Source organism: Brassica napus, chromosome A4 (genome assembly GCF_020379485.1).
Source record: "Brassica napus cultivar Da-Ae chromosome A4, Da-Ae, whole genome shotgun sequence".
NCBI classification, from domain to species: domain Eukaryota; kingdom Viridiplantae; phylum Streptophyta; class Magnoliopsida; order Brassicales; family Brassicaceae; genus Brassica; species Brassica napus.
In genome coordinates, this window is record NC_063437.1 from 8,153,551 (window position 1) to 8,174,072 (window position 20,522).

The 20,522-nt window shown below is 33.0% G+C and overlaps 2 protein-coding genes and 1 pseudogene across 2 annotated transcripts; all 3 read left to right on the forward strand.

The window, feature by feature from the left end:
- Window positions 1–6,868: 6,868 nt before the first annotated feature.
- Window positions 6,869–9,971, forward strand: LOC106445020 (tRNA threonylcarbamoyladenosine dehydratase-like). Its single transcript, XM_013886499.3, has 10 exons — window positions 6,869–7,069; window positions 7,151–7,200; window positions 7,298–7,400; window positions 8,072–8,219; window positions 8,325–8,537; window positions 8,608–8,877; window positions 8,953–9,168; window positions 9,273–9,397; window positions 9,493–9,550; window positions 9,660–9,971. The coding sequence occupies exons 1-10, from the start codon at window positions 6,978–6,980 to the stop codon at window positions 9,768–9,770; spliced, it is 1,386 nt and encodes a 461-aa protein (XP_013741953.2). The 5' UTR covers window positions 6,869–6,977; the 3' UTR covers window positions 9,771–9,971.
- A 2,148-nt stretch (window positions 9,972–12,119) lies between these two features.
- LOC125608473 lies at window positions 12,120–12,238 on the forward strand (annotated as a pseudogene).
- A 4,837-nt stretch (window positions 12,239–17,075) lies between these two features.
- LOC106445019 (aspartic proteinase PCS1) lies at window positions 17,076–18,814 on the forward strand. Its single transcript, XM_013886498.3, has one exon. The coding sequence runs from the start codon at window positions 17,279–17,281 to the stop codon at window positions 18,584–18,586; it is 1,308 nt and encodes a 435-aa protein (XP_013741952.2). The 5' UTR covers window positions 17,076–17,278; the 3' UTR covers window positions 18,587–18,814.
- Window positions 18,815–20,522: the final 1,708 nt, after the last annotated feature.

Genomic DNA, 20,522 nt, shown 5'->3' on the forward strand with positions numbered 1-20,522 from the left:
GAGAAAACATTATAAACTGAGAAAATATGACTCAAGAACCATACAAGAGCTCCATTGTTTCCAATTAACTGAACCATAAGTCTTAAAAAAGATGATCTTCTAGTGGGAGCATAGGGAGGGAGAGCACATAATAGTTTCACCTTCCTACGCATCTAAAAGCAAAGGCCAAAGACGTCAAAACCAGATGACTAGATATGCAACACGTTTGCAAAATATATAACAGATTTGAATACTTATCTGATGAGCTGCTATTCAAGAGTATATCTCTGCAACATCATACAGTAGTTATTTAGTGGGAATGAGCTTGCCTGCTGTTATATCTTATCACCACAAGAGCGAGATAAAAAAACTCGATGTAGTTCTTGGAAGAATCTGTGGAAATAAGATAATATTGACCAAGATTTAGATCTTTCATAAGAAGCTAAAATATTAATATGGCTGAGCAACCAATTCTCCATTGCGTCAATCCAAAGAATGCATCAAAATGGTTAGACAAACTGGTCACTAGATAGGTACACTTAAGGCTCTGATATCAACAACTGAAGGAAGATTTATACAAAGGACAATCTTGCAAAGGAGTATACACAGTAGTTGTATCCTGCTTCTTCTCTTTCATAACTCACAAGTTGCTATAGGAATTACGTAGGAAACACGTGTAAGCTAAAGAGGAGGTTGTTACGAGTTAACGGGAAGGTTGTTACGAGTTAACGGGAGAGACACGTGTCGACTACGGAAGGAGGAAGTTAGCGGAGCCGTTAAGTGATCACGTGGAAAAAACAGAAGAGATATAAGAAGAAGAAGATCATTCTTTAGAAGTTAATCAGAAAAATATTGTTGCATTCTCTCTTGATTCTTTCTGGATTCATGTACTTCTCATTTAGCTTTTGAGTTGTTTCTTCGAGTATACTCTTGGCTAAAGAGAGTGATCCTTTGTTGAATAAACATTGAATCACATTTCTCTATCATTACGTTTTACTGTTACACAAGTAATCATTGAAGCTAATTTAACAAATCCAATTCATTACTACCTTATCCCATCTGTCAAAAGCCTGATGCAACAAAACAACATATTGAATTTTTAGACGATGAGAAACTGGTGAGAAGCAATTGTAGCAGCATACTGAATTTTTTTTTTGTTAAAAACTTAAAATTGTATCAAATCCCCCATCAAAACTCTATCAAATCCCCCATCAAAATCTCCATCAAATCTCTAAAACCCACCAAATCCCACCAGGTCTAAAACCCTCAGAATTTTATGAAACCCCTAGTACAATTTGTTAGAACTTTTATAAATACCATAACCAATAAGGGAGGATTTGAAGAGGACCCAAAATTTGATGAAACCCCTAATACAATAAGCCCTCCTTAATTTCTATTCTTGAATGATCTAACTAATTGTTATCAAACTTATCAACTATTTAATTTAAGTACTAACTACTAATTATTGATAAGACGAAACAAATAAACGATCATTAAGAATGATTAATAGCATGACATTTTTAATTATGAGAAATCACAAAATAAAATATTTGATGATACGTTTTTTTATGGGATATTTAACATAATGATGTGCACCATCTAGGAAGAGATAAAACTCCTCCATCATATATATGATTTTTAGAAGATTTTTTTTGTTTCATTATATTAGATTTAATCATTATTAATTTTTTTAACTGTATATGATATTTTATGCTAGTAATATTTTGTATTATTGGTTGGGTTATTTTTGTTAAAAAACAAATATGTTTTTTTCTAATACATGAAAAAAAGTTCTTAAATTTTACAATTTTAGCTACAAATTTTATATGAAATTGAGGGAGTAATATCTTGTTGGGTTTGGTTGGTATATTTGGGGTTGTAAAAAAGCAAAAAAAATACAAAAAATTAGCAAATCGAAATATCATCATTGCAATTTCTTACATTTTGATTATTTTCTTGACGATCTTTTCCGAAAACAAATTCCATTGGTTACTGACAAACCAATCATAATAAATTGTGATGGTATCACTCAGCCAACAGAGAACCAAAAAGTTTCTATTGTTGTTGTATGAATACTTTATGGAGGCCCACAAAAACAAATATTTTGTGGATGTTGTTGGTCTAGTATTTTAGTGGATTTAGTGATTTTTCTTTGATTTAATTTTGTTTCACAATTCATTGATTTTAAAATCATCAATTAGATTTCAAAAATGATATAGAATTCAAAATCAAAATAAATGGATTATTATAGATAAATCAAATGGATTTGCAATCAGTTCATCTTTGACTCTTTGTAGTATAGTATAACATATAAGAAATTACATGTAATTTCTTATTACATATATCATATGTTATTCTAATAACATAAAATCTCTCCACATATTTGTTGCTATTGTCAGCTCTTTTACTTGATTGGCATGTGTGAGATTAGGTCAAGTTTAGTGCACGCCTCTTCTTCATTCTTCTTTTTCAATCTATGAATCAACAAATTTGTGAAGAGAACTATTATATTTCTCCTTTTAAAGGGAATTTTCTTAATAATAATAATAAACAATTACTAACATCAGGAAGCTTGACAGGAAAATCACTAAAGAGGAACATGCAAAGGTATTTACTTTTATTCAAATAATTCTATTAAATTGTTCAATCATTTAGTTTGCTAATGCTTTTTGTTATGTGCGACCATCATATTAAATTAAAATAGCAGGGAGAAATAGACTTTAAAAAGACTCAGACTCAAGTTCCTAAGTTTACTAATTCTTATATTGTATATTGTATTTGTAGTTGGAAAAAGCTCTCAAGAGTTTGAAAGTTGAGTTGACCTATTTGTTTCCAAAGAAAGAAGGCACATATTGAAGGAATTTCCGTCGATCTCATCCATATGCTTAAGTCAAAGCTTTAATCCATTTAGGCAACCTGAATTTGTTTGAAATAGTTTCTTATATTTTGGTTTCATGGTAGCTTTTATCTATTTGATATTTCACATTCAACGCAAAAAATGGGTATTAAGGCGAAAGTCACAGACTATTTTACTAGCCGATATAGTCTCAAGGTAGAGTATTCATTTCTTATTGCAATCCGAATAGAGAATGATGCATACGTGTCAATGGAAGTAAGAGATTTCAATTCAAACACTTCATTTATTTTATATCAATCATCATTTGCAATTTATGTAAGTGTCGTTCTCGTGGTTTTTGCAGTTCTGTCTAATAGTTAGTGCCCGACAATACACAAAAGGTCTTAATGACCAGCAAGCGGCTGCATTCCGAAAAGCTTATGTCCAATCGGTAAGTTGGTATTTAATTTTAATGGATTTAGACATTTTTCTTAGATTTAATTTTGTTTTAATAATTCATTGATTTTAAAATAATCTATTAGATTTCAAAAAAGATATAGAATTCAAAATCAAAATAAATGAATTATTATAGATAAATCAAATGGATTTGCAATCAGTTCATCTTTGACTCTTTGTAGTATAATAAAACATATAAGAAATTATAACATGTATTTACTCATTACATATATCATATGTTATTCTGATAACATAAATTCTTTCCACATATTTGTTGCTATTGTCGCTCTTTTACTTGATTGGCATGTGTAAGCTTAAGTCAAGTTTAGTGCAAGCTTCTTCTTCATTCTTCTTTTTGAATGTATTAATCAACAAATTTGTGAAGAGAACTATTATTTTTCTCCTTTTAAAGAGAATTTTTTTAATAATAATAATAAATAATCACTAATAAAGACATTAGACAAACACATAATGGTCATATCGGTAAGTTGGTATTTAATTTTAATGGATTTAGACATTTTTCTTAGATTTAATTTTGTTTTAATAATTCATTGATTTTAAAATAATCTATTAGATTTCAAAAAAGATATAGAATTCAAAATCAAAATAAATGGATTATTATAGATAAATCAAATGGATTTGCAATCAGTTCATCTTTGACTCTTTGTAGTATAATAAAACATATAAGAAATTATAACATGTATTTACTCATTATATATATCATATGTTATTCTGATAACATAAATTCTTTCCACATATTTGTTGCTATTGTCGCTCTTTTACTTGATTGGCATGTGTAAGCTTAAGTCAAGTTTAGTGCAAGCTTCTTCTTCATTCTTCTTTTTGAATGTATTAATCAACAAATTTGTGAAGAGAACTATTGTTTTTCTCCTTTTAAAGAGAACTTTTTTAATAATAATAATAAATAATCACTAATAAAGACATTAGACAAACACATAATGGTCATATCAGATATTTTCATTATTATTATTTTTCTCTTTTGATTTTTAGGATTACAAAAAGAGCAATATTTTTAAATGCAAGAAACATCGTTTAACATTCTATTAAAACAGATGCCTAAAACCTAATGAGGTTGAATTTGAATAGCCTATGCTGGTTTGAGGGTAATCATCAATCTGTCCTCACCAATTATCAAGTTCTTGTTGTCTCATAAAAATTATAAGATTTGTAGGTGTCTAAATGTTTTAAGGTACATTCAGACCTTCTCATTATGATGTTCTTTCTGACGAGAACCATTTTTCTGCTGATGATTTTGCAAAATCTCACTAATAGTCTTTGCTACACATAATCGATCATAAAATCACACTGTGGACATGCTAATTACAAACTAAAATACATCAAAACAAACTTGCAGATTTTCTAAGATTACAACATCTGTGGTACGCTTGTTACACCAGTTTACTATGTACACTTGGTTGTTGTAAGAGTGTGTTACGACATGGAAGCATGAATCTCGTAATTAAATTGTTTTCATTATATTAATATTTGCCCCCACATTTAAGATCAAAGTGTGATAATTTTACATTGATTGTTGATGGTAGTTAGAAGAAGAAGCATATTGCCATAGTTTTACGACTTTTCATCTTGAACAAATATTTAAATAATATTTTTTATAATGTAAATTTTTAATAAAAGGATACAGAAAATTAAAACTGAATGCAAAGATGATAACTAAACAGGTGGACACAATAAAATCCTCTTCGACAATACTCAAACAAGGTAAGCTTTCATGAGGACGCATGTATTTTTGCAGAACATATGCTTTGTGTCATTAAAATGGTGAGTAGAATAGACATATGGAATGAGAATGGATAATTTCTTTGTCCATGACCCACAGATTATTTGAGATGGAAGCATTCTTTTATTCTCTCTGAAGGAGAATGAAGAATGTAGTGAGATCTTTTTCGTTTTTTTTTCTTTTAATAAAGAAAATATTACAATTGGTCTAGATATTTTAACTAAAAACCACACTAAATCGAGAAAACCGAAATCAAATCGCTTTTTACAAATATTCAAACAGAAAATGTTTTATATTTTCTGAAAATTTGAAACCGGATCAGAATCGAATCTAGAGCTGAATAAGTACCAAAATATCTAAAATACATTTTGAATACATAAATATGTCAACTATATTAGCTTTAAAATAATCAAATTGAAATTTCTATATATAAACCAAATTTTTCCAAAAGAAAAAAAAACAAAATGAGCTAAATGAATTTCTATATATAAACCAAATTTTTCCAAAAGAAAAAAAAAACAAAATGATATTTTACTTGAATTATCTGATATTTTACTTGTACTATCCATAATCATCTGAAAGTAAAAGCAAAACTGAAATTGAATTAGACTCAAAATTTTCTAAGATATTAGTCGGTCTCGGCTTGTTACCTAAACATGATCAAAAATCAAAATAGATGAACTGAAACTTGGTTTAGTTTATTAAATATTTATACCGTTGTCTGTACCTAGGAAAGTTGAACCAAAAACCGAATGCCAAGACTACATAGTGACCATACAACTTATGGCTGTTCAATATGGTAAAACCGAACCGTACCGAACCGAACCGAAACGAAATAGACAATATGGTTTGGTTTTGGTATATACCATATAAACCGAATGGATATAATTTTATAAAAACCGTAGGATTTGGATATGGTTTGGTATATAACCGATTAAACCGAATAAACCGAACAAAACTGATTAAAAGTAGAAATATGTAAAATATGTATCTATTTTATAACAATACATGAAATCTATTTGTTACATAAGTTAAATTTGTGTTAATAACTATTACCATAATTTTATAGTAATAAAGAACCTTAATTTGTAAAACACTTAAACTATAATTAAATAACAATACGTTGCAATTCAGACATTTTATTTTCTAAGTCTTCTTTTGATCTTTTTGCTTTATTTTAGTCTTCACTAAATTAATATGAAGATTATAAATTTGATGGACAATAATTAATGGAAAATTTTCACAACTTTTTTCTTATCTGCAAACAAACAGAGTTTCTTGTTCAATTGAAAAAGTATGACTTTAAAGAATACTAAATATGGAAGAGTGGGAAAACTTTTCTTTCATGATTCTGTTTTGTTTCATTTTTTTATTTTCCAAATTTCAAGCTTTGATTTTAGTTATAGATTTGATTATTTTATTTAATGGTATAAGTATTTTTACTTTTTTGTTCATTTATTTGAACATGTAATATATGATTGTGTTGACAATATGACTCTAAAATTCATATAATATGATCTCAAACTAAATAATTATGTTTTTTAGTATAAAACCGAATAAACTGAAAACTGACGGTATATAAACCAAACCGAACCGAAATAAATATGGATTTTGAATGGTAGTTATATTTTACTAACCGAAATATCAAAAACCGAAAAAAACCAGACCTAAACCGAACCGATATCCAGATTGAACATCCCTATTACAACTGTAAACAAAGAAAGAAAGAAAAAAAAAATAAGTGAAATTTTCTAATTGTTGTGTGTCTTGCAGATGGACCACAAACGGACCAGCCCACTTAGCCCAGAATCCAGACAAAAGAGGAAGATGGCGTCTGCATTAGGTGGCGGTCGCCACTAAAGTTTAATTAAAACATGAACTTTTGGTAGAAACATAAATTTATTACTAAACCCTAAAACCCTTAATTCGATTCGTGTCTTTGTCAAAATGGAAGAAAAAATGAAGTATCTGAGTCTGGTCGGAGCGGGAGCTCTAATCGGATCCGTCTCCACCGTCGCCCTCCTTAAACTTCTCTCCAGGTAAGAAAGCGCAACTTCGATTCGATAATGTTGTTTGCTTTTGACATAATTAATTATTCGAGTTTTTATGTCCGTTTGCAGGAGCTCAGTGAAGCAGCAGCATGATGAAACCCCACTTACTAAACTGTTAGGTGCTAATCTATCTTCTTTTCTCCATTTTGAGATGAAAAATGAGCTCTCTTTGTTTGAATCCAATATCAAATTACAGACCTTTTTTTTTTGTTGCAGAAAATAGTATTGAATCTGTAACAACAACAACAACAACAGTTACTGCAGCAATTGGTCAGGAGGATCTTTTGGCTGATGAAATTGTTTCTGAACATTTAACCAGGTACCCTTTTCCCCCACTTTGCTGTCTTCATCTCAGTGAAATGATTTGTGTTGGGGGCACTTTGACTAAGCATGTGTTACCAAATTTCTTGGAAATATCTTAGCTGAAACTAAAGATACACCAAGCTATGATCTTTATGTATAATAATCTTTCTTTACATTACTATTATGTGAATCTTCTTGTATTGAGGTTTATTAAGCTTAGTGAAATGACTGGTTTGGAGCTGTAATATTGGAAAGATCGTGATTGATACCAAAAAGACACAAAGCTATGATCTTTAAATAGAAGATTTTTCTTTTATATTTGCTAGTTTACTATGTTGTGATGTGTGAATCTTCTTTTATATTTGTCAGTTTACTATGTTGTGATGTGTGAATCTTCTTTTATATTTGTCAGTTTACTGTGTTGTGATGTGTGAGTCTTCGGATATTGAGGCTAATAAGCACATAAAACCTGATGCTATATTTGATTCTAAATGGTTTGTTCTGATTTTTCTCTTTAGGAATATAAGATTCTTCTTTTACATATGTTAGCTTACTGGGTTGTGATGTGTGAATCTTATTTTATATTTGTCAGTTTACTGTGTTGTGATGTGTGAATCTTCTTGTATTGAGGCTCATAAGCACATAACCTGATGCTATATTTGATTCTAAAATGGTTTCTCTCGTTAGGAATATCCAGTTTTTCGATCTTGAAGCTCAGCGTAAAGTAACTGGATCATATGTTGTGGTCATTGGTCTTGGAGGTGTTGGGAGTCATGCTGCTTCTATGCTGTTGAGGTCTGGTGTTGGGAAGCTCCTTCTCGTTGACTTTGATCAGGTACTATGGGGAGAGGGGTTTCCACTCAAATTTGCTTACTACGTTTTGATCCTTTCCATTGTTAATAATATACTCTTCCTTTTTTTTCTTATTACATGAGTTAAGGTGTCACTTTCGTCATTAAATCGACACGCTGTTGCAACACGAGCAGATGTTGGTATCCCGAAAGCTGTTTGTCTCAAGAAGCATTTCTCTTCAATCTTTCCCGAATGCCATGTAGAAGCCAAGGTGCGGCTGTATGACTCATCCTCCGAAGAAGAGATTCTTTCAGGAAATCCAGATTTCGTTTTGGACTGCATTGACAACATCGATACAAAGGTTCGGTTTACTTTGTTTGATACAATAGAGAGCTTTAATGCACACTACTGATCCATGCACAATGTTTTAGGTGGGGCTTTTGGCTGCATGCGTTAAGAGGGGTTTGAAAGTTCTGTCTGCAACTGGTGCGGGTGCTAGAGCTGATCCAACAAGAATCAGAGTGGCTGATTTAAGAGAATCCACAATTGACCCTTTATCTCGATCTGTAAGACACAGATTGAGGAGGGAACACGGCATTGAAGGAGGCATTCCTGTCGTGTTTTCCCTCGAAAAACCAAAGGCAAAGCTGCTTCCCTTTAAGGGGCCAAACGGGGAAGACGAGAATCCTTCAGATTATCAAGTAACTTAATTAGAAAATTCACAACTTGTACGTTTAGTCAGTCAGCTTAGATCCTGCTTGTTTGTGATTTTTCAGGTAGTTCCTGGCTTTCGTGTTCGGATCATTCCTGTTCTAGGAACCATCCCTGCTATATTTGGACAAATCATGGCCTCCTATGTTATAACACAACTTGCTGGTGTGCAAGTTCAGATGGAGCCTATAGTGAATCTTGATTTGGATCATTACCGAATGCTTCATCAACGCCTTATTGAGCATGAGGAAGCTGTTTATGGAACTTCTGCTCAAGTCCAGGTATCAAATCACTACTTTGCATATTCTTGAGAAATGCTCTAAAACGTTTGGTCCATTTCTTGAAAATGGTTTAAGCTTAGGTCACTTTTCGGTTTTTCTGTTAGGTAGATGTTGAGGAAGTGAAATACATAGTGAAAGAGTTGTGGCACGGACGAAGTGCTAGAGATGAGGCTGCAAAAGACGTTGGGAGAGGAATGTGGCGAGCCATGAATGAGTTGATGCTTGTAAGGTATGTTCGATTCATCTATAGAAACCAAACAGAAAAAAAAAAGAGACTGTGTAATACATCCTCAAGTCTCATGCTGTGAAGTTATGATTAATCAGATGGGATGCAGAGAAGCCAGCATCAGTCTCAAACTTGATTCTTTTGAAGTTTAAAGAGGTTTGTTTTGTTTTTGGCTTTAATGATAATAGCTTGAAAGCATTGCATGACTTGTCGATTTTCGTTGGGGTTGTGTTTACGTTGGAGGTATGATGTTTTGTTATATTAGGCGGATGAACATGAGGCTAAGACTATTGAGGAAGTCAAGGAAACAGAAGCAGACTTCTTTGAAAAAGTTTCATGCGTGCTGAAAAAAGCAGAGCGGGATTTCTATGGCTAGAAGACAAAGAACCTACTATCAGTCAGTCGCTAGGGATAATAGACTATGAAACTACATGCCCCCCTCTTTACTTTTTTCTTACAAAAATGTGACTTCCTCAGATAATTAGACAAAAAAAAAATTTACCAATGTTGAGGATTAGATTTGGGAATATCTATGTAATCAGTTTTCAAAGGAAAAGAAAATCATCATTTCACCATCTTTTTGTTGGTGAACTTTAGCTACCAAATATGATCTGTTTTAAAATAAGATATTCATTAATAATAAAATTAGTTTTACAATGCAATAACTTCAGCATTTTAATAAAACTACCTTCTTTTTGTTGGTGAACCTTAGCTACCAAATGGGACTGTCGATTCCAGAAGGAATAATTTTGATTGGTGAGACGGACTGTGATTGAGTTAACTATGTTCAGTGAAGGAGATTGATAGGAATCGATAGAGAAATATTTCATAGCTTTGATATTATGAAAGAAAGCTAAAGAAAGTGAAATTGAATACCATTCTTTTATTCACTAGAGGCGGAGCCCCACGCTGTTGACAATTAGATATAGTGTAATACTTAAATAAAATTTACAGGAGTTTTGTGTTATATTCCATATTTCGTATTCTAAGGTTTTTCTTAGTGAATGGAAGGTTTGAGTTATGACTCGAGTAAGCATTAGTACCTCTTCATCTTTGTAGCTTTAGCACAAATGCTTATATGTTAACGGTATTCTGTAAAACCAATTCTCATCACGTAGCTCGTAATCATAGATATAGGGCCATTATTATCCATTGACATACATTAACGCACAACAAGTTCCACACACAATAAAGCTCTAGTATAAACAGATAAATTTCTGAGCTTCCTGATTGGCTCAAAAGAAAGACTATAACAGAGCTTATTATTTGAATTATTTAATTTATCTAAATAATTTGAAAACGTTTGTTTGAAATTATTATAAAGATGAGTTCTAATATTTTATATTGGTTGGACACAAGATTAATTTTAGTGTTGTTTTGAAACATGAATAGTATTATAAAGAAAAGAATACATTGTTTGGAGACATTAATAGTAATATAAAGAAATAAATATTAATGATTTAATGTAGGTTTAACTAAAAAGTAGAAATGTGTTTTTATTTTAAAAAAATTACAAAATAAATGTTAGGTTTCAAGACAATGTTTCTGTTTTAATAATATAGATTTGAACTTATTATAGGTAAAACTAGTACGTAAAACTGTTTTTGCGTTCATCAACCAAGCTTGCCACATAAAAGATGTACAGTCTAGCACTTGTTGGCGAGAATGACCACTAACTAAATCTAAATATGACAATCATAAATAGAGTTTAAAGTCAAAAAAGAGATCCAAACATTAACCGCCATGAAGATAGCTGTTTATTAATTACACGGACTTGTGTTGGATAAAACAACGACACTCCAATTGTAAAGATTTAAAGTAGTAGTACAAATAAAAAACACCACGAAGAATGTGTTTAAAGTTCACGATCCAATGCACAAGTCCCTGTCGGGAAACTTTGTTTCCTCCCACAGTTTTCTCTTTTACTCTCCTTTTTGTTTTAATATATAATCAAATTTTAGACTAATTGTTATAGTCTCTCTATTTCACAAAAAAAAATATCATTTTAAGATTCTATTTTTGTTTCACAAAAATTGTAATTTTTTATGTTTGGTACAGAATTTAAAATAAAAGTTCATTTCTAACCCTATTATTTTAATGTATTACTAATAATTAACCAGACATTAAAAAAACTCTATATTTCCTTATTTTATTTTTTGAGTAAAATGTTAAATTTGATTCAAAAGAAAATATACTTGTTTTTAGCATTAGCTACTTTGTTTATAACTTTTTTAGCAACATATGAATTTAAAAAATTAAGTTTCCACTGATACGATCCACGCTTGGTCCAAGCATTAGCCAGATTCTTGTCATGTGTCTTTAACGTCATTGTTATGTTTTTCACTTGTCTATCAATGACCCTGAAGAGAGTCTTCTTTGGACGTAGTTTTTCTCCATGCTTCCGAGAGTTACGTTTCCGCCATAGCATGTAGAGAGTGGTTTAGAGCACGTATCCCGCAAAAAAATCTGGGTTTGAGATAGCTGAGACTGCGATATGAAGAGACTGATATTACTCCACTTTTCAGTGTAATGAGTCCCCATGAGCTGACGCATGAGCCTGGACCATAAAGACGAACTGTATGTACACCTGAAGAATAGTTGATCTCGAGTTTTAAGTTGATGTTGACAGAGCACACAACTCTCATCGATTCCTTGATTCCACATTACCATTCGATCATCCGTGGTAAGTCTATTACTGGGCGAGCCAAGAACAGAACCGGAACCCGGGTGCGAGCGTACCATCATTATTGCACCGGATCCCATCAGAACTCCACAGTTAAGCGTGCTTGGGCAGAAGTAGTATTAGGATGGGTGACCTCCCAGGAAGTCTTAGTGTTGCACCCCTTTTTAATTATTTTTTAAAAAAAAACTCTATTATTTTAATGTATTAATTAGAAAAAAATATTTAATAAAAGTAAAATAAACTTTTAAATGATTTTTAATATGTGTGAAAAAAATTCAGATGATATTCTTTGTAGAACAGAATGAGTATATGGTAAACTAAACAATCGAATATCCATGCCATTTATAACCGGTCATATTTGAAATTACAGTGGAAGTCCTTAACCATATATTGAATTCTTCAACCCATTATATTTTGTTTTAAAGTAATCCTAAACGGCCTATACTCAAATGAAAAGAAAAGGGTCGGTTCGGAGTTGTTTCTAAAGTCGGATTCGTGCCTTGTTTTATGGGAAAGAGCATTGTATTGAAATTTGATTTATTGGGAAAGATGGTATGAAGAGAATCTCCCCCCATTTTATGACAATTTTGTTTTATGTTAAAACAATTTGAAAAAGGAAACATGGGACCGAGTTGAACAATCGATTTTTTTAAAGAAACATCAAACGTATACATGAATAATTGATGACGAGAACCAAAAAAACGTGAATGGAAGTATAGAACATCAATTCATAAGGAGAAGACAAAAATAGACATCAATTTATCTTTCTATAAATAAAGAAGAGATTAACTGAGGACTTTCTAGAGGAGAGACGTCTGAAAAAAGCGAAGGTAAGTGTTTCCACTGCAAACCCACATCTAGGTATATTAAGAACAACTAAAGACCTACTCTCTTCGAATGTTATTGTATACGAGCAATCATGTAAAATGTATAACCGGCGTGTCCTTGGGCGACCTCTCCTCACTCAATAAAGACATATTTTCAGATATATCATTTGTTTCTTTTTTTTTAAGATATATCATTTCTAGTCGAACATGTCACTTAATTAGAAAATGCCGCGTTGCCAAAAAAAAAAAAAAATAGAAAATGCCGCACCGCTTCTCAAAGACACTTATCAAAGGTTCACCATCTGTTTTTCTTTTGAGACACAATTCAACAAACATATATACTAATATACACCTAACTTCGTCTCGAGCAATATTAACTTTATATATATGGTCATTTAACATTATTTAATTTATTCTGTTATTTTAATGCATGAAAAATAATTTTCCGAAAGCAAATGTATATATAAAAAGAAAGAAACTTGTGAAAATAATAGAATAAATCAGAAAAATCAAAACTTACCCCAAAATAAATTTATATATAGGCGTTATATGATTTTAATGTTTTTTTATCCGACCTGATAACCATAAATACAGAAAACTGAACAGTTGCAGACCAAACTTTTTTGCTAAATGGTAAATGTCATTAACAGGGTAATGATAGTCTGATTACAAAGAGTTGCAATCCCATCTGCTCGAAAGCTGATCTGATGCAATAGGCCGCAAAAAAGTTAAAAAACCTATTACATCTATCTAAGAACTAAGATTGTAAATGGGAACAAACCTTAGAACTACAAGAAAGCAACAAGCATCAACTGTTAAGTTCCTAACAAGCACTTCCAGGAACCTAGACAGAGTCAACAGGTATCAAAGAGTAGGCTTAGCGGAGATGGTTTGCTGAAGACGAACCCGAAGGTCTCTCAAGCTGCGACGACAGAGGGCCTGGCAATCCGCTCCGGTGCTAGCTGAGGGGGGACTTCATTGAAACCTTCACCAAAAGCCTCTCGGGTAGATCTCTTCTGGATGAGACAGGGAAATCGACACTTAAGTGAAACACAGGAGGTGAACCACAGTCAAGCGGAGGCGGTACAATGCTCCCCGAAAACCGGCTACGCGACACATGGAAACTCAGAAGATAGCGAAGACTTCGAAGCTAACAGAAGGAACAACCCGGAGCTTGCAATTAGGATGAAGAGCAGGAGGAGTCAGAAGACTTCTCTAAACATGCCAAAACCACCAAGACGAGGCTCCAACTCCTAGACTATGAAGGGACACACCGGATTTGTCCTCAAAGATCCTAAGCATCAAACCTTCAAATACAGAGGGGAGAGCACAAGCCAAACAGGGGAAGAGACATGGTAGCTGATACTAGATGCTAGAGGAAGAGGCTCTCAACGGTGAACCACCATTCCGTCGCTCTCAGAAGAAAGTTTCCTGAGGAGAGGCTCTATAAACCTTGAGATTTCACACTTCACGGGACTGTCAGGAGGCAAGACAAAGGAGGAAGTAAGAAGGCCGCGACACTCCCGAACAAACGCCTAGTCTTGGGTTCAGAACTGACCCAGATCTGACGCTAACAGTCGATGAAGGTAAAGAACAAGTACACTGGGTTTCTCGACCTGTTACAGCCTCGTCTGCGCTCCAGAGAGGAGAGGCACACACCTCCGCCTCCGTTTAGGACTGTCGCGGCAGAGATCCAGAGACACGAAAACAAAGAAGCAGCAACGACGGTCGAGAAAGAAGGTGGTTGTGGTTAGATCGGAACACGGACCGGTGGGGGAGGAGACCGACAGCAATTGGTGCCGTTCGGCCTCCTCAAGCAAGTAGATCGCGCTTTGAAACTAGGGTTTTACGGCTGATTTGGGGAGAGACCAGAGAAAGAAAAAAGTTTCTCTCTCCTAATTGCAGACCAAACTTGATATAGTTTTATATTTAAAAAAGCATATTTGACAACTACGTGAAAGTTGTATAATCTTATATGTAAAATTGACTCCAGAATAGTATATGCACAAACTTAATTGATAAAATGTAATAAAATATAACTGTCAACAAGTCTTGCACCGAAGACCATTTTGTCTTCTTTTTTTTTCGTTGTGCACCGAAGACCATTTTGTCTTGAATTGCGAAATAGAACAGAAAACGCGTTTCCGGAATTTCGCTTTCCTCAGTAGTGTATCTCTGTCGTCTTCCCTTTGACTACGTGTCAACTGCTTCCTTGGTCGGCTTTGTTTCCTCTGTCACGTCAATATATTATAACCAGAGTAGCCTCCACTGTCCATTGTATCTTTTCACCAACGACAATATATTGTTTTGTATATCGAACTGATCGTGAAAAGGAAGCAACAGAAACCACTCAACGTAACTTATATCAGTTTTAGAATAATTACAGGTATGATTCTGAAGTATGGGATGCTCGTTTGTATACCAATCAATTATAATCATTTTTGTTTCTTTATGATTCAAAGCATCCATCACTAATCCAAACTATTAATTATTCAACATAGCTTATATGTATATCGATTTCAAATTAATTATTGAGTATGATTCTGAGTTCAATCTCTATCTTTTTGTATGATTCTAGTTCTGAGTTCAATCTTTATCTTCTGTATGATTCTTAGTTATGGAATGTTTTTACCGACAAAATAACCCTTACGGCTGAAATAGTTTGCTTCTTTCCCAATCAACATGAGTTTGAAACCAATGTTTTGAAATCTATATAACATTATAAAATATTTAGAAGGTTAACCAAAGGATTTAAAATAATCTATAAAAATAGATTGATTCCTGCATTTTTTGTCATAAATAACTATTCTGTTATATGTAATTCTTTAAGCAACTGTCAATTCATAAATCAATTTATTCAATATTTTTAATTTCTTGTTATCTGATTATCTCAAATCATTTTAACAAATATGTTAAACAAGTTATCACTAATCAAAGTTATTATCCCACATCAAATTTCAAATTGTAAATGAAACGTCTCTTGACCATAAAAACGAATTCAATCACACCAGGTTTTTTTCTAAACACCCTTCACCATTATTTTCAATTGAAGGGAAAAAGGAAGCTGAGTACCAACCATAACCATTAACTTCTATTAAATCGCTAATAGTGTAGATAATACTAATAAATATGATAAATTCAGATAATCCTAGCTATATTTGAAAGAGTAATTCTTGGGTTCACCCCCTAGGGTGAACCTCTAGGTTCACCAACCAATAGTGTTTAAGTATTTGATATTTGATATCTTTTAAAAAAGGAAACAACATTGAATTTCCAAATAAAATTAATTTTTTAAAATAAAACAATAAAAATGAATAAAAATAGTTACAAAAAATAAATAAATAAATATTTTTAAGTTTTCAGCAAAATACTAAACCATATACCCTAAATCTTAAACCCTAAACCCTAAACCTTAAACTTTGGATAAACTCTAAACGTTTGAAAATCTTAAACCCTAAATCATACATTAAAAACTAAATTTTAATAACACTAAACCCTAAATCCTAATCACTAAACCCTAAACCCTTGGGTAAACCCTGAATCCTTGGATAAATCATAAACTGTAAATCAAAAATATTTAAAATTAAACTCTAGAGTTTATGATTTATCCAAGGGTTCAGTGTTTACCCAAGGGTTTAGGGTTTAGTGATTAGGATTTAGGGTTTAGTGTTATTAAAATTTAGTTTTTAATGTATGATTTAGGGTTTAAGATTTTCAAACGTTTAGAGTTTATCCAAAGTTTAAGGTTTAGGGTTTAGGGTTTAAGATTTAGGATATAGAGTTTAGTATTTTGCTAAAGACTTAAAAATATTTATTTATTTATTTTTTGTAACTATTTTTATGTATTTTTATTGTTTTATTTTAAAAAGATAATTTTATTTGGAAATTCAATGTTGTTTCCTTTTTTAAAAGATATCAAATATCAAATAATCAAACACTATTGGTTGGTGAACCTAGAGGTTCACCCTAGGGGGTGAACCCAAGAATTACTCTATTTGAAATAGGTCGCTGAGTGCAAATTTAAAACACCTAGATCGCTGAGCTCAAACCTCTTAATTGACATCTAATCAACCAAGAAATAATAAAAATCCAAACCAAACTAAGAAAAACAATTAAACACGAAACTTTGTCATATTTCATAGCCTTATCCATGCGTCGCCAACCGACATAAACACTAGCTTAAAAGCATAGTATATTATACACAAACGTATGAAAAACACATATAATATAAAGTCATAAAGCTAACCACTTTCAATTAGTTGCACAATCTCCTTCAGTTTTCTCTTCTTTATTTTTAATATTCGTGCGCGTGTTGTATATATATGTAACATCATCTCTCTCTCTCATCACTCACTCTCAGACTGTTAAAAAAAAATGTCTCTCTTCTTAACATTTCTCTACGTTTTCCTCTGCAACTCAGTTTCTCTCTCATCATCTCTCTCTCTCCACTTCCCTCTCACATCTCTCCGTCTCACTACAACCACTAACTCCTCTTCTTCTTCTCTCCAAACCTCCCTAGCCTCTCGCCGGAATCCATCGCAGTCGTCATCATCATCATCTCCTCCGTACAATTTCCGATCAAACTTCAAATACTCGATGGCTCTGATCCTCTCTCTTCCGATTGGAACACCTGCTCAGACTCAAGAGCTTGTCCTCGACACAGGGAGTCAGCTCTCGTGGATCCAGTGCCATCGCAAGAAGCAGAAACCAACGACGTCGTTTGATCCGTCGCTGTCTTCATCCTTCTCCAACTTGCCTTGCTCTCATCCTTTCTGTAAACCAAGAATTCCCGATTTTACCCTTCCCACAACTTGCGACTCGAACCGTCTCTGTCACTATTCCTACTTCTACGCAGACGGAACCTACGCCGAGGGTAATCTCGTCAAAGAAAAATTCACCTTCTCAAAAACCCAAACTACGCCTCCTTTGATTCTAGGCTGTGCTGCTGAGTCTACAGATGACAGGGGTATTTTGGGGATGAATCTCGGTCGTCTTTCTTTCATCTCGCAAGCTAAAATATCCAAATTCTCTTATTGCATCCCGACCCGGTCTGACCGGCCCGGTTTTACTCCGACCGGGTCTTTTTACATCGGGGAAAATCCGATTTCTCGGGGATTCAAATACGTCTCTCTTTTGACTTTTCCTCAGAGTCAACGCATGCCGAATCTAGACCCTCTGGCTTATACAGTACCTTTGCAAGGGATCCGAATCGGACAAAAGAGGCTAGACATCCCAGCCTCTGCTTTTAGACCCGATGCTGGCGGGTCGGGTCAAACCATGGTCGACTCGGGTTCCGAATTCACTCACTTGGTCGACGTGGCGTACGATAAAGTGAGGGGAGAAATAGTGAAGCGTGTAGGGCCCAGAATGAAAAAGGGTTACGTGTACGGCGAAACGGCTGACATGTGTTTTGATGGAAACAAACCTATGGAGATCGGACGGCTGATAGGAGATCTTGTGTTTGAATTCGGGAGAGGAGTTGAGATTCTCGTTGAAAGACAAAGGCTTCTTATTAACGTAGGAGGTGGAGTCCACTGTGTTGGCATCGGACGGTCAAGCATGCTTGGTGCCGCTAGTAATATAATCGGGAACGTTCATCAGCAGAATTTATGGGTTGAGTTTGATGTAATCAATAAGAGAGTGGGTTTCATCAAAGCCGATTGCAGCAGATCATTACCTTAATGAGAAGGCTCCAGTATTTATCTACGGTCTTGCGTATTATTCGAAAATGTTCCCCGATTATGATCATCTTTGGGTGATTGTTTGATCGGACAGTGTATATTATTAGATCAGTTTGAATCTGGGATTGTGTGGGTCCCTCTTAGAAGGACATCTGTATGAAGCAAACTTGTTGTCTTTACTAAACTCTGTAACTATAATAATTAAATGGGTTCATGTATGCGTTAGTTACTGTCGCGTGTATATTTGTGTCTGTTCAATATAGCATGTTACGAGGGGTGGTAACAACAGATCGAATAACACTCTTATTTTCAGTATTTATTTATGATTGATTTCGTATTTTACAGATATTTTAAAAAAAAATTATTTGTTCGACAACATACGAATATCCAATTTTGGTTATCCAAAATTTACATATATTTACAGATATTTCATCCATTTTATTAAATACAAGTAAATCTGGAAAAACAATTACAAGTTTGTTTTCAAAAAATATCTTTTACATAATATGAAATAAAAAGTAAAGATTAGTAAAAACATATGTTCCATAAGTTTTTAAAATTAGTTAAATTTCTATAACACATAATATTTTAGAAAAATGTTTTTATAAAAAATATATCTTTCTTACTTTAACACCTTTATAAGGAATTTTATAATAAAATTAACCATGATTCAATAATAAAAAGTAATATATTCTCCGTGTTTCATAATATAATTAGTTTTAGAAGTATTATTTAAAAATATAAGTAGAGCTTCATAATATAATTAGTTTTAGAAGGTATTATTTAAAAATATAAGTAATTTTAACATTTTAATGCAAAATATTATTTATTGAATATTGCATCATCAATTAACTTTTTCCCCTAACTGAATTCATTCATAAGTGAAACAAGTTTTAATACGACGACAAAAAAAATACTCCCTCTGTTTTTTAATGTTACATATTCTAGATTTTTCACACATTTTAATAAAACACATTAAATTTGTATATATTTTTGTGTTTATTTTTTTTCACAATTTTAAACCAATAACAATTCAATAAGTGCAATTATGTTTTTTGAAATTTATAATTAGTTAATAAAACATGTCTTGAAAATGTAAAAAATGGATCTTTTTAAAACAAATTTTTTTCTTAAAATATGTAATATTAAGGAAGAGAGGGAGTAAGTTTTAATATATAAGCTGGCGGTCTAACAAAAAAACTTCATAATCAAAAGCTCACATGAAAGGTTCAACTAAAATCCACACCGAGACAACTTACAGAAACAAAGCATACATTTAAATCACTACTAGATCTATATAAACAACTGGCATATGTACGTAGGAGCATAACACAAAATAACTTAATAGATTTTAGAACTCAGCAAATGCCAATTAAAATGTGCTACCATTGCTACCCATAGCCGTCACCCATTAACCTCCACTTCTAACACCTTTAACACGATTTATCGCTGCTGCCTCGCACTCCAAACACCAATGTTCAAGAACCAAGAACCGAAGATTTCATAACCCAACATGATGAACCGCTACTCGATCTACACAACCTTTGGATACAGATGCTATACAATCATAAACGTCCAATTTTCCCTAGGTAGAAGCCCACTCAACACACCAAAAAGACGAAGCCTTGCCAACGAAACTCTCTGAAATCACTCACGGAAAAAAGAAACAAGTTGAAAACACTCACTGAATACATCAACCCTAGAAGAAAGACTGCCAAATCAAATGCCAAACTCCAAGTACAGAACCATCAAACCCTTATTTGAGTAGGAGTAAAGGCAAAACAACAATGCTCCCCACTACCACCAACAAAGCTAACTACTCTGAGTACGAAAACAGTAATTACACTAGAGGACCATGAAGCATAATCGTTTCTAACTTCGAACTATAAGACTCCTAATAATTTAGATTTCAGCTCGTCTACTAATATAATTTGCCA